Source organism: Carettochelys insculpta, chromosome 8 (genome assembly GCF_033958435.1).
Source record: "Carettochelys insculpta isolate YL-2023 chromosome 8, ASM3395843v1, whole genome shotgun sequence".
Taxonomy (NCBI): Eukaryota; Metazoa; Chordata; order Testudines; family Carettochelyidae; genus Carettochelys; species Carettochelys insculpta.
The window spans coordinates 66,020,681-66,043,601 of NC_134144.1; the positions used below are offsets into that span (position 1 = coordinate 66,020,681).

Genomic DNA, 22,921 nt, shown 5'->3' on the forward strand with positions numbered 1-22,921 from the left:
ATGGCTTTATAGGTTAAGCATGTGCTTAAGTGCTTTAATGAACTGGGGACTTAACGGGAAAAAAAAAAAGAAGCATGATCTTACAACAGGTACATAGCTGTGCACAGTGTGACCCCAGTTTTTCTAGAGTCTTCTGGCTGCTACTGTATTACAAGCAATAAGAGCAGGGAAATTTTTAGAAATTCATTGGCGGTCGTAAGAAAGAAGGGTAGGAATAATCATGATTAGCATGGGTGGTATCTCACAATATATACACAGTGCTATTCCTCCCAAAGGGTGCCAAAGCACTTTGCAAATGAGGATCATTTGAACTACCCACCAGTGAAATGCAGTCAGCTCTGGAGTGAAACAAGGCAGCTGTTCCTCAGGATGGACTGACCTTGCCAGCAAGTTTAGAACAGGAAATGAAGGGGACAATCTGGATGGGAAGTGAACACCATCCTGTCCCTTAAATATATTCACACAGTTGTTTGTTGTAGTACTACAGGGGAAAGGTGCTCAAAGGGTTGCTCCCTGACTCACCACAGCCTTTGTGTTGTTTTTAAGGGCATTTGGAGTTATGGTTGTGTGTTCTGGTCTAAATGAATTACTGCTCAGAGTTTTGTATTAATAGGCCAAGTAAGGAATCTATTTGTCAAAAACATTTCCTGGATCTCTCTCTTTTTTTCAATCTGTATTGTTACTGCAAGCTTGCTGACAGGTACTTTGCAATAAATTGCCAAAATAATTAAAATTGTTCTGACTATGTTGTGTTGTTTTGACAAATAAAATTTGTAGAATTTTAAAATACTTGTGTGCAGAAATTTAAATTTTTAGTGAGGAATTTTTAATTTTTGGGCACAGAATTTCCCTGGGAGTAATGTTAGTATGAAGATTCAGGAAGATAATTGTGTGAACTTCATTGTCCTTGATTAATTGAGGGTTGTGTGTCACCTGACCGCAGTTCACAGCTGATGCATATGTATGTGTGCCGCGCAGTGATCTCTGCAAAGAGAGACCTTATTTTTCTTCACCTGGACTCTGTTCTTTCTGCAGGTGTTTAAGGTCCAAGGAAAATGATCTTCTTTGAATATGTCTCCTACTCTAAAAGATTTTGGTTGAATCCGTTCCACTTTGGGGAACAAAAATCTAATATTAAAAGTTCACACTCAGTCAACTGCCCCGTGCTTCACAAAACTAAAACAAGAACCTGGAATAAATGTTATAAGACTTTCAAAATCAATGCATTTAAATAGCTTGCTTAACAACAGGATACCAGCGCCAAGCTAGTCATCATGAGAATCCCTCCTTGGGGTGTTACAAGACTTGAGGCCTTGTGATGTGCTTTAACACCTTCAGGAGCAGGATTATTTCATGACACCTTACACACTGGAGCCGCATTACAATTTTTGTTAAATTATTGTGTGCGCTTTCCTAAGGGTGCCAAGAAATATCAGCTACTGGATACAAATTTCCTGTTAGAACAGTTCCATAGCTTTCCATAGCCCTAGTGCCATGGGCATGTAAACAGAGTTGTGGAAGAGTGTAATAGTTGTTAAAGGGCTTCTTTGCACAGCATGGCAACATGCACTACAACAGTGTAACTTCTAAGCATGCTTATTTGTTGCACGCTAATTGGTCTATGTATGCTCTCATTTTTGCTCTCATTTTTGGAAAGTCATGGGAGACAGGAGAGATTCCAGAAGACTGGAAGAGGGCAAATATAGTGCCCATCTACAAAAAGGGAATAAGAACAACCCAGGAAATTACAGGCCAGTAAGCTTAACTTCTGTGCCAGGAAAGACAATGGAGGAGGTAGTTAAGGAAGTCATCTGCAAGCACTTGGAAGGTAGTAAAGTGATAGGGAACAGCCAGCATGGTTTTGTAAAAAACAAATCATGTCAAACCAACCTGATAGCTTTTTTTGACACGATAACGAGACTCGTAGATAAGGGAGAAGCAGTAGATGTGGTATACCTAGACTTTAGTAAAGCATTTGATACCGTCTCGCATAATATTCTTATCGACAAACTAGGCAAGTCCAACTTAAATCACGCTGCAATAAGGTGGGTGCATAACTGGCTGGCTAATCGCACCCAGAGAGTAGTTGTTAATAGTGCTCAATCCAGCTGGAAAAGCATAACAAGTGGGGTTCCGCAGGGGTCTGTTTTGGGACCAGTTCTGTTCAATATCTTCATTAATGATTTGGATATTGGCATAGAAAGTATGCTTATTAAGTTTGCAGATGATACCAAGCTGGGAGGGGTTGCAACTACCTTGGAGGATAGGGTCATAATTCAGAATGATCTAGATAAATTAGAGAAATGGTCTGAAGTAAACAGGATGAAGTTTAATAAAGATAAATGTAAGGTGCTGCACTTAGGAACGAATAATCTGTTTCACACATACAGAATGGGAAAAGACTGTCTAGGAAGGAGTACAGCAGAAAGGGACCTAGGGGTTCTAGTAGATCACAAGTTAAATATGAGTCAACAGTGTGATGCTGTTGCAAAAAAAGCAAACGTGATTCTGGGATGCATTGGCAGGTGTGTTGTGAACAAGACACAAGAAATCATTCTACCGCTCTACTCTGCACTGGTTAGACCTCAGCTGGAATATTGTGTCCAGTTCTGGGCACCCCAATTCAAGAAAGATGTGGAGAAATTAGAGGAGGTCCAGAGAAGAGCAACTAGAACGATAAAAGGTCTGGAGAACATGACTTATGAAGAAAGGCTGAAAGAATTAGGCTTGTTTAGCTTGGAAAAAAGAAGATTGAGGGGGGACATGATAGCGGTTTTCAGATATCTTAAAGGGTGTCATAAGGAGGAGGGAGAAAACTTGTTCTTCTTGGCCTCTGAGGAGAGAACAAGAGGCAATGGACTTAAACTGCAGCAAGGGAAGTTTAGGTTGGACATTAGGAAAAAGTTCCTAACTGTCAGGGTGGTCAAGTACTGGAATAAGTTGCCAAGGGAGGTTGTGGAATCTCCCTCGCTGGAGATATTTAAGAACAGATTAGATAGATGTCTATCAGGGATGGTGTAGATAGTGGTCGGTCCTGCTGTCGGGGCAGGGGACTGGACTCGATGGCCTCTCGAGGCCCCTTCCGGTCCTAGTGTTCTATGATTCTATGTTCTGAGGGTTTTCACTAAAATTTCCCTAGCAAGCTTTAACATAGTGGTGTTTGAAACAGGACTGCAGTATGGTGCATTGGAGAACTTTGAGTGAACACCAGCAGCCTGTACGCAGAGCAGTTATTGTACAGTGTGTTGGTGTATTTTCAGAATTAAAACCCTGTCATGTGCACTGCTGCTCAGGTAGGCAAGCCCTAAGTCTGTAGCTGATGAGCAACAGTTTAATAACAGTTACTGGAAGGTTGTACAGCTGTAAGAGAAGGGAAGGATGTTTTGTGTGGACAAAAGAAATTTGGAATTGGGGAGGTGCTCTGAAAAGTGAGAACTTGGAAAGACATGTTGGATGAATTTTCACAAGAACTAGGCCGGGTTGCAGGTCCGTTTGCAAGTGGAAGTTGGGGTGAAAGAAAAGTTCTAGACCAACAGGTAATACACACCCAAAGTGCATGAGCTGAAACCTGCTGTGGCTGGGGTAGGGGCTCCTTTGGGGGCGGGGCCAGGCACTGCATTGGCTGGGGGAGGGGTGGGGCTGTCATGGTGCAGAGGGAGCTCTGTCACGGGCCAGGGCTGGGTCCCATGCTGGGTGGGGGAGGGGCTGGCATGGCATGGGGGCACCATGCTTCATCAGGGGGCTGAGGCAGGCCCCAAGCTGGCTGGAAGAGGAGCTGGGGCTGGTATGGTCTGGGGGGAGCTGCTGGGGGAGAGGAGGGCTGGGTCATACCCCATACTGGCCAGGGGAAGGTCTGCGGCCAGTACAGGAACATGGTAGAACCTTGCCCAGACAGACAGATATACAGACACAGCAAAAATAATACATATTATAATAGTGCCCAGCTTTTTTCATCAGTAGGTGAATAGATTTCAGAAAAGGTCATTATCATTATCCCTATGCTACAGATGGGGATACTGAGGCAGAGGTCTAGCTTCCCTAAGGTCATTCAATAGGCCAGTGGAAGAGCTGGGACTAGAGCCGAGGCCTTCCGAATCCCAGTCTATTGTTCTGTTCACCCACACTGCCTAAATACATCCAAGAAAATAGTTCGTTTATTATTGTCTGTGACATGTTTCATGAGGGCTCATTTAAAGCTCTTATGCTCCTCTGTGTTGGTTACCCCTGTGCAGGTGAGTGGAAGGGACCTCAAATAAATGACACATATTTTAAGAAAAAAACATCCAATCTTGATTTAGAGATTGTCAGAGATGTAGAATCTGTCACAACCCTGGATAAATTGTACCAATGGTTAATTACCCTGTCAAAAATTGTGTGCCTCATTTCCAGTCTGAATTTGTCTCACTTCAACTTCCAGTCAGTGGGTTACACTGTGTCTTTCTCTATTTATTATATGTATTAATGTACTATATTTAATACATTCATTAGGCTTGGGTGGAAATATGATTGTCTTATATCAAGATGATTAAGCCTAAAAATCTGACTAGCACTAATGATTACAGGGGAAAAAAAATCCAAAAAATTTTTTTTTTCTTGAGGTCTGTACATATTGTAAAAGTGTCATGGGGATGACTAGGCTGTTTACCTTCCATAACCACCTGACCATTCCCTCACCCCACGTAGCCCTTGGCAGCAAAAACTATCATGTCAGGACCTGCCTCCATTGCCTCCTCCAGCACCCTCTTTGCTTAGGAGAATTTTGCACCATGGCATAGATGAGTGCATGGGGAGTTGCCCCACAGACCAAAGGTTCAGGACATCGTCTCTTGGGCTGATTTCATGGCAGGTTTTGGATGAGCAGAAGATCTAGCAGAATATAGCTGCTCCATTCCTTTGGTTTCTTCTCTCTCCTCCATCTTCCTGAGCCCAGGCATGCAGGTTCCAGTTCATCTCCACTCCGAGAAGATAAACAGGAGGGTAGCACAAGAGGCCTTGTACCAACTGAAGATTTTGAATTGGGCTCCTTTGAATATTTCCATTACAGCTTTAGAAAGATTGGCTCAAAATTTGTTTAGAGTTTTGTTACAAAGTCCATGAGTAGATGGCCAAAGAGAGATAATAGTCTGGTTGTACTTGCCACTGCTCAGGCTTCAGCAGGAATATTGTGTCTGTTACAAGTACCACACTTTCAGGAAGAAGTCGACAAATTGGAGAGAATCTAGTAGGGCTATTAGAGTGAGTAATCTGGTAAGCGAGTAACCACCAAAATTTCTGTTGGGTACTCAACTAACTGCCCTCCCCTCGCAGCACCCAGCTGCTCTGCATTTAAAAGGCTGAGCTGCCACACAGGCTGTCTCAGCTTCTATCCACACTGTGAGAATTGGGCTCTTCTCTTTCAGGGACGGGGGAAGAGCCCGATCCCCATGGCAGGGACAGAAGAGTCAGCCTTTAAATTCAGCGCAGCAGCCAGGGAAATTGCCTGATCGCAGCACAAGCAGGGATAGAGGCTGAGCCAGCCACTCCCTATTTATTTGTGGGGAAGAGAGTGTGTCTGCGAGTAACGAGCAACACTAACCAGTTAGTTGTGTAACCGGATAATCTACTACATCCCTGGAATCCAGAGGAGAAACTATAAAAATTTAGGAAACTAGACTATGAGGATATAGTATAACAAAAACTCTGGGACTAAGGCTACACTATGCTTTCTATTTCGGGATACATTTCAGGATACAGAGAAACTGCACAGCCAAACATCGTGCTCAAAATAGCAGGTCTGTTTTGAGTGCTACATATTGTTCCTGCTAATCCTCGTCATACGAGGGTTACCGGGAATTTTGCAATAAGTACTTATTTTGAAATCTAGTGCAGTGTAGCCGGCACCGGGTTTGAAATAAGATGCCTTAAAATAATTTATGCAATCTGCACAACATGAATTGGATAACTTATTTCGAGGTAGGGCTGCAATGGGGTTGTATTTAGTATTAAGAAAAGAGTGAGGGGGATCTGATACCATTTTTCAAACATGTTAAAGGCCGTTGTTATGAAGATGGGGATCAATTGTTCATGTCCACAGAAGATAAAACAAGGAGTAATTGGTTTGCTTTGCAGCAAGGGAGGTTGAGGTTAAATATTAGGAAAGTCTTTCTGACCATAAGGATAGTGAAGCGCTGGATTAGGCTTCCAGGAGACTGTGAAATCTTGTCATTGGAGGTTTTTAAGAACAAACTGGACAACCCTGGCAGGGATGGTTTACATGTAGTTGGTACAGTCACAGTGCCAGGGCCTGGACTAGATGACCTTTTGAGTTCCCTTCCAGCCCTACATTTCTATGAAATTGGAGGAACCATTTTAGTATTTTCTTTTGTTTGCTGTATCATGTGGTCTCTTCTCTTGGGAAGGCTCGCTGCCAGTATAAATGCATAATAACTATACCATGTAGCTGAAGCGATACGACTTACTCTCACATTCTCCTCCCCCCCACGTTTAAAGTTCTCTTTAACAACTTATTTTTAATTTTTCTTCTGCAGGAACTACCTCTTCAGACTTAGTCTACACAATGTTTCTCTTATCCAGGTATGTCTGTCCATTTTTTACCCAATCATTTTGCTTGACTGCTTAATGAACATGCTATCGTAATTGTTTGTCATATGCTGTCAGTGTGCATCTGGAGTGGCAGAGGGAGGAATTACACTATGATTTTTTTTTTCCACTGAGAGGGTAATGCTTTAAAGAAGGGTGCTCCTGTGCCTATTTATTTGGATAGCACATCCTAGCTCTTCGTTCTTGATTGCTTTCACTGATGGTGGGTGCTGAAAATAAGGCATCTTCAAGAAATAAAGTAGGTAGAGTGACTGATAACGAGCTGCTTAAATAAACGCAGGCAAAGAAACTCTTTCCTTAGTGCAAAGGTCAGTAGCTGGCAGGGATGGCTTTAACCGCTCGTATCCATCATTGCTGCCTGCTTTTGTGGTGCCCTAGAGAGTATGGAATGCTGAAGAGCTGAATGTGTTACTAAAAATAAGATAGAACTTGCAGGCATTCCAAAGCACAACTTGTTGTAAGTGTGTGTCACCCACCACCCAATAGGAGAAGCTTGTCTGCACCAGTCTGAAAGGACTAACCAGTGAGGTGAACAGGATTTCCCCCCTTCAGCTCAAGTCTGGGACTAAAGTGTGCAGCAAAAGTAATTAATTAATTATTGATAGTTAATTAAAGTAAGGTCATATCTGTTCATAACAAATATTCGGGGATATAGGCAGTTGTTTTCTGTGAGGATTGAGGATATCCCTTGTTCTTCTTAGATAAAATGAGGTCCCTCATCAACAGAGATTTTGGCATCTAAGACCTCATTATAGCCTCTCTCTCCGCTTTGGTGCCCCAGTGATATCCTGTTGGCTTCCAAGGGGTTCTTGCCCTCGCAGAGTCAGGCCCATGGGTGGTATTCAGAATGGCTGGGCAAAGCACCTGCCACACCTTCTTTCCTTGCTTGCAATTCTTGACGTTAAGGCTATGTCTACACTAGGCAAACTAAACCAATTGCAGATACGCAGTTCTGCCTATGGCAGTTGTGTAGCTAGAATTGACATATCTGTCTTTGGCTTACTTAGCTGTACCTACTAAAGAAAGTCAATGGGAGAGTTTCTCCCATCAACCACCCTTACTCCTTGCATCTCTTGAGGTGTAAAGGGGTCGACTGCGGCCCCTGAGAGGTCGATTTTGCGCATCCCCACCAGACGTATGAAACTGAGCCCCGGAGTGGGTTGATCTTCTGAGACAGTGTACACATAACCTAAGTGGGGCTGGAGGGCAGCACAACTGTCCGTCCGTCACGTAAACTTAATTTCTGTGCATCATCGTGTTTTATTCTGTCAAGTGTGTGTGAAGTGGAACGAACTCTAAAGGTTGCCCTCATCTAACAGAACTTTCCCTTTCAAGGATTATGTAACGTGCTGCAATGTGCTGATTATCAGAGGGGCTATTGCAGCCTGGTTACCTCATGGGGTTCCCTACATGCATCCCAACCTGGTTGTGATTCTCCAAAGGGATAGTGTTGCAATGGAGCTTCAACAATGGCTAGTGTTTTGTGCAGCCTTTCTGCCCTGGGGGTAAATTTCCTCCACAGTGGCCTGAGTGCAACATTGCCAAAAATGGAAAGCCCTCCTTTGTGTAAGCGGAGGATGTGGTGAGATCTCTGGTTAACATAATGAGCTTAGTTTGTTCTTGCTTTCTGGGTGTATCCGGCCACTTCTACAAACCCCTTTGCATGACAATGAGAGCATGGAATTATGCGGACACACGTGTTGGGAATGATGGAAACGATTGTTTCCAGACTTAGCGGTTGCCTAAGTAGCTACTTGGCTTGCGTTCGCAAAGCACATAATGCTGCTCAGAGAACATCCCATCCCTCCGTATACATTGCTTCGAAGAAAGGAATAGAAAATCAAGCTGAGAAATTAAGAGCCTTCTCAATTCAGTTCAACAGGAGGGGGAGGGAGGCCAGGTTTAGCAAATAACAAAACAGAGACTGTTTTGTATTTAAGTATTAGTGGCTCTTTTAAAATAGAATACGGATTCTACAGTGGGACATGGATTGGGAGGGTCTTTCTTTCCTACCGCTGTTGGAGGGAGGGTGGTCTGAGTCACTTCTCCCTGTGGACCCTATGTTGCAGACTGCAAGCAGCACCAAATCACCCTGAAGGTGGGAGCAACATGATGCAATTCCTCGCACCACCCCAGCTTTGCTGAGGTTGAGCCAGGCAGCGTTGCTCACAGGGAGCTGTGTGCTGTGTAGGGGTTAGAGCCACATGATACAGAAGAGGCCTTGATTCAGCACATCTTCAACAGTAGGGTTTGGCCAGAGGGGCTCCGATTAAGTACTAGTCCAAGCTTAAAGCTGCCCCCCCGCATCACCTGCCATCCCTCATGGCCGCAGCTGACTGTGGGTAGAGGGTGAGTGTAAATTTCCATCAGGTTGCCCCCCGAGAGGGGAGTCAAACCCAGCCAATGCTTTTGCCAGGAAGGAGGCTGATCTAGGCTATGTCTACAAAACTTATGCCAACACCCAAAACTTGCTAGAGGGTGTACACACTAGCTCCCTCTGTCAACAGATCATACCCACATTGGGGGCACCATCACTGAGCATGTGAACAATGTACTGCGGGTATCCCACAAAGCAGTGTTGTGGGAAGGCTGTTTGCTGCACATCTCTCATAGGTGTGGAATATTTTTGTCGCTGAAACTGGGTGTTTTACCCTGACAAAAGTTGCATTGCAATGTGTGTACTCGCAATGTTTTGTTGTTGACAAAATTGGTAGGATAGATGTACCCTTAGTTTTTCCAATGAACCTAACAACACTGCAGTAATATCCTAGTGACGCTGTTTTCTGGCCCATGAACTTGGATGCTTTTAAAAATCTCTCTTCTTCTGAAATATATAGATTTAGTGGCTAGCACTGATTAATGCATCCCTCTTCCCCATCTTTCCTTGAAGCAGATGATTAACACTTCCTACTATTAAACAGGTGACAAAGTCACTTATCATACACTTTACATTATTCATTGCTTTCATTTAGAGGAAATTCTCATGCCCTTGAGAATTCTGTAGATATTATTTCACAAGGCCAGAGTAAATCTTTTGGTGCTCTTTGGATTGGAGACCCATGAAGGCCTTCAGGGACTTGTGTTACTCTCTTTCCATGTAGCTGTTGAGTCATTGTGGACTGCCCTCATGCTGGAGCTGATCCAAAGCCTGCTGAAGTCAAGAAGAGCGTATGAATGAATTCAGTGGGCCTGGGATCACACCCTTAGTTGGAACATTAATTTTTGGATCATCAAGAAAGTCAGCTCTCACAGTGAAGGTTTTGTAACATTTCTAGTCCTAAATGGGGCTACCATTGCTAATAGTTGTTTAGTAGCACTGGGAGAACAGCTGGATTTTCAGTTTGCTGGCAGTTCTGAAAACCAGAAGGAAAAAAATCAACATGAACTGAATGCAGAATATTTGAAGAATTTCAGCAAATGGAAACAACTGACAAAATTTTTGGTTTGGGTCCAAACTAGCTGCTTCATGTTATTTTTGCACCCCTTTTGCCTTAAAAGCTAGAGAAATGAATTAAAGCTGCCAGAGGAGGCAATGCTGTTCCTGCATGTCTTGTCTTCCGACCTGTAGTCCAGTGGTTGGGGCTCTCATCGGGGTTGTAGTGAGGGCCCCAACCACGGGACTACAGAGACTTTAATTTCCCCTTCCATTGCATATGGTATACTTTGGACTATTGTGAAGTTTGCTGAGTCGGGGCTGTCTTTGTCTCTCATGTTGAAGTTGTTCCATTCTGGGTACGGATCTAAATAGATAGTGGAGCCAGGATTTGAACATGGTTCTCCCAGGTGTTATTTTTCCAGCAAATAAATGATCTGCTGCTGGGTGAAGGTGCTGGTGATGGAGAATTGCCAAGCTCTATTACATGCAGCATTGTTCTGAATGTTTGTAAGCTCAAGTAACAGCAACATAAATGTGCTATACTGCAATAAGGTTCAACTTACTTGAAAGTGAAATAGGGTGTTATGTCCCCATGCCCATGTGTGAAATAGGGAGCTAGACTCCCAAAATCACAGTTACAAAAACAAGCTATGACAAATGTCTTGCCCATATAATGAAAACTTGTTTTACACCCTTGTTTTCTGGGAGCACATTCCTGGTATTGTTTGTGCAATGAAAGATATTTCAAAATTAGTATTTCCTGATAAACAGAATAGAACTTTGGTGGCATCGGACATGGTTATGGGAAGGGTTTTGTGGAGCATGCTTTAAGGGGCTGAGTGCAGGAGGATGCTGGGGAGAGCACTCCGGGGAAGTACAGGTAGATCAGGGAGGTGATGCGGCAGATTTTGGTGGGGAATAGGACATGTGAGACTTTGAAAGCTGTTACCGAGACAGTGAAGACTGTCTTTTCTTTTCTCTTCCTTTTCTTTCATTCTGAGCTCTTTCATCTCCCCTCCCTTCTCCAGGGTAGGTCGCTTTGTTCCCCTTTGTCCTGGTGTGATATGGAATTCACTTCTGGTTCAGGGGTGACTTTGGATTTTTCATTTGAACTTAAACTTTCCCTTTCCCTATTTGCCCCTCCAAGAACTGCCGCACCAGGCCTGTGCGTGAGAACCAGGACACAAAGTGGATTAGAAACAAAAGGGAAACTATTCTTGTCCTACCCAGGCTGAGGGAAATGCAACATGTAAATAGTTTGTGTGAATAGCCAGAGGTGAACTGGGGCCAAGATACCACCAGAATCACTAATGATTTTGGGTGTCTCAATTTTTGGCGCCCATCTTAATGAAGAAGAACTTCCAGGGGACAGGTTCTCAAGTCTTTCTGAAAATCAGCCCCTTTGAGGTGTCTCAAGCTGGATACCTAAAAACATTAATCACTAATAAAATCTGGTGGACTTCTTCTTTAATTGTTGCAAAACTCAGGAAATTTACCTTTAAAGTATACAGTTTTTAAAAATCTGCTAATGTCCCTTTAAAATTAAATCCATTCATTTTCCTTCTCCATTCTGAAAGCAGCTCTCCCATATACATTGTTAACTAAATATTAGGCATTTTTAAACCTAGGCAATGATGTGCATATATAACACACGCTGTTCAATTTATGCAAGAGCCAGTAACAGGGTTACCCTCTAATCCCCAGCTTTCACAGAGAGGCCAGTAAGGGGGGTGTTTATACTAGACTGCACAATTAATAGATTAGGTAGAAAGTGTCAGTTTAAAAACAAAATCTTCATGGCATGTTTAAAAAAATACACTAGGCTAATTTGAGCCTCTTAAAAGGACTAAACCAGGACATTTGCCAGCATATATAAAATCACTGTGCCTGGCATGTATTTCCTACTAGGCTCTGAGTTACTGAATACCCCTTCGCTCTCACTAACTTCATTGAGAGTGCTCACAACTAGAGCTGGGTGAACAATTGATTTTTCGGTTCACTGGCAGTTTGGGGAGGTGGGGAGTGGGAATTGTTTTGACTTGAACGGAAATGAAAAAAAAATCAGCAATTCTAGAAAGTCAGTTTTGCATTGAATGAAACTTTGGCCTGATGCATTTTGTTCGTGCATATTTTTAAAGGAGTTAGATAAACAAAATGAGGAGGGAAGTGAGACAGCCCCTGCTGCCCCTGATCACTTGTAGACTGATGGTGAGGGCATTCACCCACAATCATAGAATACTAGAAGTGGAAGGGACGTCAAGAGGTCATCAACTCCAGTTCCTCTGCCCTCACAGCAGGCCCAAGCATCCCTATTAGATATTTATCTAACCTGTTCTTAAATATCTCCAGTGATGGAGATTCCACAACCACCCTAGGTAATACTTAAATAGTCATTGGGGCCTGAGTGAGGGAGGAAAGAAAATCTGACTCTATACCATAGTGTTTAGGACTGTGGGAGACCCAAGTTCAAGCGTCTGCTTAAATGACTATTCAAGTATAAACAGTTTATCCAAACCATTTTGCCCAACTCTGTTCAGATGAACTCATCACTTGTATCAATCACGTTATTTAAGCACATTTAAAAGGTTTCAGAAATACTTGATCCATGTGTAAAAAGGATGCCAGTTAAAAATGGGACTTGAGTCATAAAATTAAATGCTATTCAATGGCAAAATAAGTGCATGGTCCAGACGAGCAGAACGGAGGTCTTTGCATACAGTGAGTAAAAAAGCACCTCAGGCTTGGTCTATACTAGGCAGGTAAGTAGATTGCAGATACGCAATTCCAGCTATGGCGTTTGCATAACTAGAATCAACTGATCTGCAATTGATTTACCGGGCTGTCCCCACAGAGAGAGGTTTAGGGGAGAAGCTCTCCCCTCAACCTCCCTTACTCCTCACAGTAGCAAGGAGTACAAGGATTGACTGCTGACCCCAGATAGTTCAATTTCATATGTCTCTGAGCGGGTCAATCTACCCTGTAGTATAGACAAGCCCTCAGTAACACCGTCTTTAGTACATTATCTGTGAAATAAGGTACTTTTCAATATGAGAAGTGGCATCTAGGCCTTAATTCACCCATCCCTCAAACAGATAAATACAGTACCATTCCAGCAAAGCAGTGAGGCACTTTGAACATGTTACCCTACATGAAAATAAATGGGACCTAAGCACACTTAGGTGCTTTTGAAAAATTGGCTTGTAATAAAGTACTTAACTTTCAGCACATGAACTCCAGTCCCTGTATCCTGTTGACCTTGTGCTTAAGGGCTTCTCTGAAACAGGGTCTACACCTATAAGGCCTGATCCAAGACTCAGTGAAATCAGTGGAACTCTCACCACTGATTCCAGTGGCATTTAAACCCAGCGGTAAAGGATCAGATCTTTGCAAAGCTAAAGTAGAGAGGAAATGCTGATGTATGTTTCTTTAGAAGCCAAACTGCACTTCTTAGCTGACAGCATTTCCACTGTTAGAAGGGACTTACCCTGCCTCCCATTTTTTGTCTCTTAATCTGAGAATCAGAAACTGCTGCACTTCCCAGATCCATTTCTTAAACTGAACTGCTCTGGCTACAGACACTCTCCCTCTGACTCTTCTGACTCTTAGGAGCACTAACTCTAGGGCAAATCACTGGTAAATCAATACTACCTATCAACACGTTGCAGTTAATGGTAATAACATCTCTCCGTTGGCCCTGAACATCTCTCACTGTAACAGAATGAACAAATTTTGAATTCCTGCTCTTGAATCAAAAGCAAGAATGAAACACATCCTGTTAGCTTTATATCCTATTACTCAAAGCCTGATACTACCTTTCTTACATCTGTCGATAGGTACCTTATTCTGCAAGTAGTCCACGTATTAAGGCACTACTCAGTGGAAGCAGAATCTGATGTCCAGTATTTCCCTGGACAATTACATGAAGATTTATTAATATAACAAATGATAAATTGTGAATAATGCAGTTTTCAATATACATTTTCATTCTGGTTGAAACTCATGGAACTTTAAGGTTCAGAAACATTTTCTTGAAGGACTAATACTCAGTAGGGTCCTTGTGAATGATTAATAATATTATTCACAGTGAATTCAGCTTGGGAGGTGACGTTGCCTAGTGTACAGACCACTACACTGGGACACGAGTGACATGCAGGCTATTCCCAGCTCTGCCATTAGCCTGCTGGGTGGCCTTGGGTAAGTGTGTGCAGTGGGATAATGATCCTCTGTAAAGTGCTTTTAGAGCTACCTAAGGAAGAGTAACATTATTGTCTTAGTTTGCATTTATTTGCTAAAATATTTCTGAATCAGGGTGTTTCTCAGTACTGAACCTGCTAAAACTGAAACCAGAAGGTGCTGCAGTTGTATGTGATCTTGATGTAAAACCAGATTTTGTTCAAAAGCTGCTCCAAATTCCTCCAAAGTCCACAATTTTTGTAAGCCTCTAATGGGATCTGGTCTTAGTTCCAGATGTGTCATTCAACACAAAACATAAAAGAATATTGGATAATTATTTTGATGTTTTCAATAACAATTTTAACTTTTCCAAAAGTAAATAGTGTTTGAGTTATAGTTAACTGTGTTTTGAATAGTAACAGAGAGGTAGCTGTGTTAGTCTGTACTCTAACAAAACAAAGCAGCAGTCATGTAGCACTTTAAAGGCTAACAAAATAATTTATTGGGTAATGAGCTTTTGTCAGCTCTGTACTGGAAATATTGTATCTCCAGATCTGAGGAAGTGCGTCTGCCCCACAAAAGTTCATCGCCTAATAAATTATTTTGTTAGTCTTTAAAGTGCTACATGACTGCTGGTTTGTTTTGGTGTAAGGTGATTGATATTATTTATTATGTGTATTCTGCTGTTTTGTTGTGTTTTGAATGTAGCTTGTTTGTTTCAGATACCACTGTATTGTGCTATAAATACCTGTATAAAACATTTATTTCTTATTTTTCAGACACATCCAGTTATTTTTACACATTATCAAAACATTATAGTACAGCAGAAATGAACCTTAATATGTGGGTTATAGTTTAGTTATGAATGTTACATTTTATCAGAATGACACTTTCTATTAGCAGATTAACATATAAATCTATTCTTATATCACCTACTATAGCTACATGTAAAATTCCTTACTCTAAGTCCAGCATTCTACTTTTGTTCCATAATAATTGGCTTTTGTGATGGATATACTGTGTGCTGAATATATGAAAAATCTTGTTAGTAATTTGGACCTGTTTTGAGCAAATGTGGTTTTCATCAAGATCACATGAAATCGTGGTTCCCTGTGGTTACAGTTTTGAGGAGAACCCTGATTCTTGTTGTTATATTTTGTATTTTTATCTGGTTTCTAGTCCCAAATAAAACCCTCCATCTGAAAACACTCATCTTTAGAAAAATTCAGATCTGTACCTGAAAATTGAATTTCAGCTTCTTCCTTCATTTTATCCAAGAGGCACCAGAGTTTCTGGATTCTTGAACTATTGGACAAAGGGGAAAAATAAGAGAAATTTAAAATGTGTGTCTGGAGTCTGCAGTTCCTCTCTAAGGATTCCTTCCTCCAAACACTCACTGCAAAGGTGCAGCCTTACTTCAGGAGTCAATTTATATTCTACGACAAAGCACTTAAGCACATGCTCATCTTTAAACAGGTACTCTCTTTCCCCTGGCACTTGTTTAAAGTTAAGATTTCGGTGACATGCTTTGCTGAATATGGATGGACTTCAATATATGCTTAAATGCTTTGCTATATTGGGACTGTCATGTGGCTGGACTTTTATATTGGGTCTGGAAGCTATTTTAATGCCCAGTATGGCTGTTTGCCCCAAATATCATGCTAAGGGGGTTGTGTGAGGTGTCTGATGAAAGCTAATGATGCCCTGAATCTGTGTATGCTACTCATATGTATGTGTCATGTATGTAGGTAAAGTTATAGATTTTAGCTGTGTAACTGTATTAGAGAATGTTTGAATGCTGAGCTTCACAATAGGAGGTGTAAACTCAGCCTCAGCCAGTATATTGGGCTGAACAATAGGGTGGAAACCAGGTGCTCAGACACTGAATCCACATTCTAGATGCTTGGGATGTTTCAATGGGATGGAGACCACTGGTCAAGTGACCTGAACTGAGACAAAGGAACAGGTCCATTTCAGAAACTGGAGACTGTCTCCTGAGATTCATCCAATGGCAGTTTGCCACAACAACACACCTGAGTCAGGTGGGGCGGACCCTCAAGGGACTATGGGAAGAAGGAGGGTCTTTGTCCCTTAACAGAGGGGAAGAGAAGAGACCACTATAGAGGAGAGGCATGCTGTGGACTTAGCAGTGTCCATCTTGGATCCCTTGTCTTTTGGTCTCCAAGGGTCCATGTGCCAGCATGTGGACCCCCGTGGTCAGATCTGCAGTGCTTTGATATATTGACCAGGGGCTGGGACTGGGCCCTTTGGGGTCTGGAAGAACCTGTGTGGTGTTGGGTGAAACAGGCTTAAGAGCCTCTCACCTTAAGTTGGGGGTTGTTGGTCTGGGCTGGTATAGCAGCTGAGAAGTCTGTGGGTTTGCTTGTGTGGCTTCTGGCTGGTCAGAGGGGCTGGCAGAGGTACTGTTGTAGTTGGTTGGATTTGCCTTAATGAGAAGGCAATCCCAGCCTGAGGCTGTAAGTGGTCTGGATTTTAAGCAAAGGTACCCTGGGTTGATTTCTCTAGCTGTGCCCAGAAACCCTTTCCTATTACAGGGACCATACTGTGTACTGCTGTGTAAAGACTCATTGCTTACATCTACACAACCACAGAAAGTTGACTTAAGGTGTTCAGCTCCAGCTACATGCATAACATAGATGGAATCCATATACCTTAAGTCAGGTTACTTCAGGGTCTATACCCTGAGCGGGTGTGTGGGGTATCAATGAGAGAAATTCTCCCATGTACTTCTCTTACTCTTCTTGTTCAGGGTAGAGCAGCAGCGTTGACTGGAGAATAGTTTGGCAGGTCTTCACTAGACCTGCTTAATCAACCCTTGGTGTATCGATTTCAGAGCATGGAGCCCCATGATAGTGCAGATATGCCATTTAAGTCAATGCTATTACTCTCTTTGGTGCCCTAGTAGGGCACTCTAAGGACAGTTTGGAGGTTCACTTGCTGGCACCGGGCTTCCACCTGGCATGAATCAGTGAAGCTGCCGCTGAAGTTAAGGGAGCTGTGTGGATTTAGATCAGCCGAGTGCCTAGGTCTTTATGTTCCTGTGTGAAAAGTGCAACTTCTATGAGGTTGATCAGTGCCTGATTGTCTGCCCTCCTCCCATCTAACTTTTCAGGCACCATTCTCCCCTCCCTCAACCTTGGAATGTAAATGGTGAAGCAACTGCCAGGGCTTTGGGCTTTGTCAGCAAACATTTAGAGTAGGAGTCAAAAACTGAGAATTTAAGTAGTTGCTGAAGTGTCTTACTGATAACTGTGGCATATTGGCTTTTTATATGATAAAACCCCGTCAGGCGTTTTATGTGTGGGGAATGAAGACTAATGTTCTTATTACTTGTGAGTTACAACCAGGGCCATTAAACATGCTTAACACCAACCAGAAAAATGTACCTCTCATTTCTTACAGTCAGCATTGCCTTCCATTCCTCCTACTGCAAAAGGATGTGGAGCATATTTTGGCTTCATTTAGCTTATTTCCCCTTCCCACTATGATTCCAAGGTGCCCAGAAGAGGGTGGTGTACTTGTGCTCCAGTTCTTCTCCCGCTTTGCACCGTCAGTTCGTTGTCTTTAGCAGTACTTATTTTGTTTTTAAAAAAAAAAAAAAAAAAAAAAAAAAAAAAAAGAGGAGGAGCCACCACTGAGTTCCCAAGGCTGGGGTTGCTGGAGCAGCAGTGGGAGCTCCCAGCCCCTGCTGCTGTGGGGCACAGGGGCTCTGCCTACCAGCCCAGGGCACCCTCATGGCCATTGTGCTGCTGAAGGGCAGGTAGGGCCTCTGGCTCCCGGTCCTGTGCTGCCATAGGGTGAGAAGGCTCTGCTTCCCAGCCTCATGAGAGCCTCCCAGCCACTGACCCAGCTGCAGCGGGTCTGCTGGGGGCTCCAGCAGCCCCATGGCTGGGAGCTGACCCTGAGCCCCTCTGGCATCCCAGCTGCAGGAACACACACTACCACAAAAAAAAAAAAAAAAAAAAAAAAAAGCAAGCCCCGGTCTTTAGGGACGTGCTCCTAATTACCTTGGTGTTGCTGAGAAAGAATCAGCCTTCAGCTGAAATTGACTAGTGGCAGAAGTTAGTTTACATTTGCTTAGGTCTTTTTGTTTGTTTGCTGGAACTGAGTAATAAGAAGTTCTGTGAAAGCAGATGAAATATTTGTGCCCATAACCTGGCCAGAAATGAGCTGAAAATCCCTTGCCACAGTGCTGAAAAATATTTTATGGTTTGCTCCCCTTCTGCTAGTACTTCTGGGTGTTCTTATGTGACCTCTAGTGAAGGAGCCAGGGTTATGTTGTTCTGTACTGAAGTACTGCATCTCTCAATACTTAAAAATTCAGTACAGTATTTGGAAGAGTTACTGTAGCATATTCTAGATATAACATAGGCTCTAAGGCAGAAAATATGAATTAATATCTGCATTTTAAACTCAAAATAGCGCTTAAATAAGACTTATGTGGTTCATATATCTTGTGTTGGCTGGTTGTGCAGGAGCCAATTTGCCCCTGATAGCATAGGGTAATTTATAGTGGGAATGGAAGACGACCAGTTATTGATTTCAGTGTCTATAAAACTGGCCTAAAACCCAGCCTTGTGTATTTTCTATAAAACAAACTACTGAGCTCTTGTTAATATATATATTACAGTAAACGTATTTCATGGTAGTACAAATATTTTCCTGGGGTAACATGGTTAATAACCGTTTGGTTGATATGTAAGAATTTTGAATAATTAATTCCCATGGGATTAGCACAGCCTGAAGCCATACAACAGAGTCACTAACCTAGGCTGTGCAGGCAAAATAGCTCAGTGACTTGGCTGGCACCTCTGGAGTTTGGGAGTGTGGGGGACAATCCCAAATGTGTATGGAACATTGATTTCACCCCAGTGATCACTTTCACGCAAGCTGCCTTCCACTTTCAGATTCTCAATCAGTTCCTCCCTATTTGTTAAAATCAAATCTAGGACAGCTTCCTCCTGATATGTTTTTCAACGTTCTGAAATAAAAAGTTGTCTCCAATGCAGGCCAAGAACTTACTGGATAGTCTGTGTGTCACTGTGTTGGTTTCCCAACATATATCTGAATAGATGAAGTCCCCCATCACAACCAAATCCTGGGCCCTGGATGTTTTTGTTAGTTGTTTAAAAAAAGCCTCATCCACCTCTTCCATCTGGGTAGGTGGCCTGTAGTAGACTCCTAGCAGGACATCACCCTTGTTTTTCACCCCTTTTAGTTTAATCCAGAGGCTCTCAACACATCCGTTTCCTATGTCCATCTCCACCTCAGTCCAAGTGTGCACATTTTTAATATACAAGGCAACACCTCCTCCCTTTTTCCTCTGTCTATCCTTCCTGAGCAAGCTGTACCCTCCCATACCAACATTCGAATTATGTGTGTTATCCCACCAAGTTTCCGTGATGCCAACAATGTAACAGTTGTATTTATTTATTAGCACTTCCAGTTCTTCCTGCTTATTACCCATACTTCTTGCATTTGTGTATGGGCATCCAAGGTATTGATTTGATCTTGCCTCCCAGTTTTGCCCTGACCCTCCTTTTTCTCTGCCATTATAGCCCGCCTTCCCTCGCATTTCCAACCCATCTCCCAGATCTCCATCTTCTCTACTTACCCGTGGGCTTTGCTTCCCTGTCCCCATTGAACCTAGTTTAAAACCTGCCTTACTAGGTTAGCCGGTCTGTGTCCAAATAGGGTCTTCCCTCTCCTCGAAATGTGAGCGCCATCTCTGCCTAGCAGTCCTTCCTGGAATAGCATCCCGTGGTCGAGGAAGTCAAAGCCCTCCTGGTGACACCATTTATGCAGCTGGGCGGTCACCTCCAGGATGCACCTGTCTCTGCCTGGGCCCTACCTTTGACAGGAAGGATTGAAGAGCCAAACTCCTGTGTGCCAAACTCCTTCACCTGTACTCCCAGAGCCCTGTAGTCACTCTTGATCCACTCAGTGTCGCACCTCACAGTATCGTTAGTGCCCACATGGATGAGTAGCGTGGGGTAGTAGTCAGAGGGCCGGATAATCCTCGACAATACCACTGTAACATCTTGGGTACGGGCCCCTGGTAGGCAGCATACCTGCCGAGATGCAATATCAGGGTGACAGATGGGCGCCTCTGTTATCAAGCCCCAATTTGAGTAGCTCTAATATACACTCAGTTGCCTTGATTGGGAAAAGATGTCATCACCAAGAGGGGGAGACTGTAGTGTCAGGGATTGTTTCAGGCCTTGATTCAAGTCTCTGAAGAAAGTTTAAGTTTGGCTTCTCCACAACTTGTGGGGCCATGCTAAATTGAATTGTCATGGTGCCACCAATGATCCTGGTACTCCTGGAAGTTGTGAGGAGTAAGGAAAGTCAATGGGAGAATTTCTCCCCTTGACCTCCTGCTGTAGGGATGGTGGCAAAAATCGATTTTAGATAGGTCGACTCCAGCTATATTATTCTTATAGCTGGATTTGTGTATTTAAAATCAGTTTATCTCCCAGTGTAGACCTGGCGTAAGAACTGTGCACATCCCATTACTGTGGTTATCACTCCTCTGACCCCAGTTTCTCCTTTGTGTGTATATCTAATCTTTGAGACGGTCAGTTCTTCATGGTAGGGATTGTTGTTTCTTAGATGCTTGTGCAGTTGGACCATAATCTAGTTGCCCTGTAGATGCTAGCGCAATATAAATGTTAAATAATAAATTGTACTTGTTGCATCTATTGAACTTTCCATTCCATGTAAATTTTGCACAGGCAGAAAGGGAACTAGAGAGAAATGGAACAGAGGAGCAATGTGTGCTACATTAAGACCACTGGAGGAATCACCCTACGTCTTAAACATGGAACATAGTCCTAATATTTGTTACTAGAGTCTTTGACCTTGGATAGCAGTTAACTGAGTAGTTTTTGAGCAGTAGGTAGAGGAGAGGGACAGGTGCCAGAAAGAAACTATGGGCTGGGCTCAGGGGGGAAAAAAATTGGAAGATAGATAATGGGAACAAGCATAATAGAACCTGAGATGTGATGGAATTAAAAAATACAGGATCAGAATCTTCTTTACAGTAGAAAGAGCAAATAAATTCCTTGTTGGAACAGAGCTTGGCAGAGATGACTGGAACATCAGGTGCTGACGTCTGGTGTTGGAGAGGAAGCGACAGAAGCAAGGCAAACTGTGACAGACCAAGCAGGGAGTCTGAAGGCGTCTGTTTCAACAGACTCTCGGAAGGAGATAGAGCAACTGCTAAGTGAAGCCCAGGGAGGCTACTGACTTCAGTGGAGGGGCAGATAAGACTTCATTGCTACAAGAGTTGTGGAATGGAATTCTGATGGGGGCACTAGAATTTTCTGGTGACTTGGGATGAGGAGGGAGTCCTTTTCTTTCAGGTAATAATCTTGTTTTCATTAAACGTTTGTCTCTGTCTTGTAGCACTAAATGCTGGACTTTGTATCACGTCCCATAAGATCTCTTTCTATAAACCCTGTCAGTTTCTCTCAAAGCTGTCTCTCTGGGTTTTTCTTGGAGAAGTATCAGATTCCCTCACTCAGCTCCAGTGCTGTTTTCTCTCCCCCCCCCGACCTCAGGCTGAACAAACTGGCAGCCATCTGGTCAGCGTGATGAGGCACAAAGCCCTTGTTTTAAATCTGCATCTCAGAAGTTCAGGCAAGGTCATCCTAGACCTCATAGGCTATGTCGACACTTGCCCCCTTCTTTGAAGGGGGCATGGTAATTAGGATGATGGGAGATTACCAATGAAGTGCTGAGATGCATATGCAGCACTTCATTAGGCAAATTCTCCCCTGCCGCAACTTCGAAGTGTGAAACTTTGAAGTGCCAGCGCACCAAAGGGTTGCATAGTGCAGTCATGTTTATTCAGGAACTCACTGACATCTTCAGTCTCTTTTTCTGGAGAAGACATTCCCAGTCTGCCCACCTTTCCTGAAATTCCTCTTGCCTAATTAAGGTTATTGTAAGTCTTTCATTTGGTCCCAGGCTGCTCTTTTTTTTTTTTTTTTTTTTGGCTTCATTAAAGATTTCCATTTTTTCCCCCATTGGATGTACTAAACTGCACCGAGCTTAAAATGCATAACCAAAAAAAATGCAGATACGTTGAGTCGAACCACATGACCATTTTATTTGTTTAATTGCCCCTTTTTTTAAGAGCTGAGACAGAGCTCAGCCCAGGCTGAACTTCTGATACGAATGTAATGAGAATATATTGCAGTGTTTGTCATCTGAAAGAGTATTAGCCCCCACTGAGGCAATAGATATGATTTTCCTGAAGAAGAACAAGGAATACAGAACAGTGAGAATGTCATCTTGAATTCTTCATTAGGCCCTTTAAAACAGCAGGATGTGCTGAATTTGATTAATGAATCTCATCCTAATTGATAATTCATTTATTTCTCAAAACAAACCAAGGCTGAAAGGGGCTACTCCTTACTGTAACCTGAAGTGGAACAGGGAGTACATGGCTACCCATTTTACTACCTAGGAAGCTGATAATGTGAAGGGGTTTCTCTCATACTTGGATTACATCTTTTATTGGGAAGTATCGAGGAAGATCCCGTTTCACAGCCAGACATTAAAGCCTTTTAATGCAGGTTCACAGAATCTATCAGTTGACTGTGCTGTATCCATCCAGGCAGCGGAAAAAGAAAAAGTGTGTGTAGTGGAGAAGTCTTAATACCTCTACACAGTAGAACGCTTCAAAGGCAAGCACAATGGAGAGGAAACCCAGAGCAGGGGAAAAAAAAAAGAATAAAATCTCCT

At 42.9% G+C, this 22,921-nt stretch overlaps 1 protein-coding gene across 2 annotated transcripts in view; it reads left to right on the top strand.

Annotated features, from left to right (window-relative positions):
- SEMA5B (semaphorin 5B) overlaps positions 1-22,921 on the top strand; it is a 341,594-nt gene that overhangs the window by 197,402 nt on the left and 121,271 nt on the right. For both annotated transcript variants that reach the window (XM_075001545.1, XM_075001546.1), the window contains exon 5: positions 6,528-6,573. In XM_075001545.1, the coding sequence (XP_074857646.1) occupies positions 6,528-6,573 (46 nt within the window). The remainder of the gene's footprint in view (positions 1-6,527; positions 6,574-22,921) is intronic.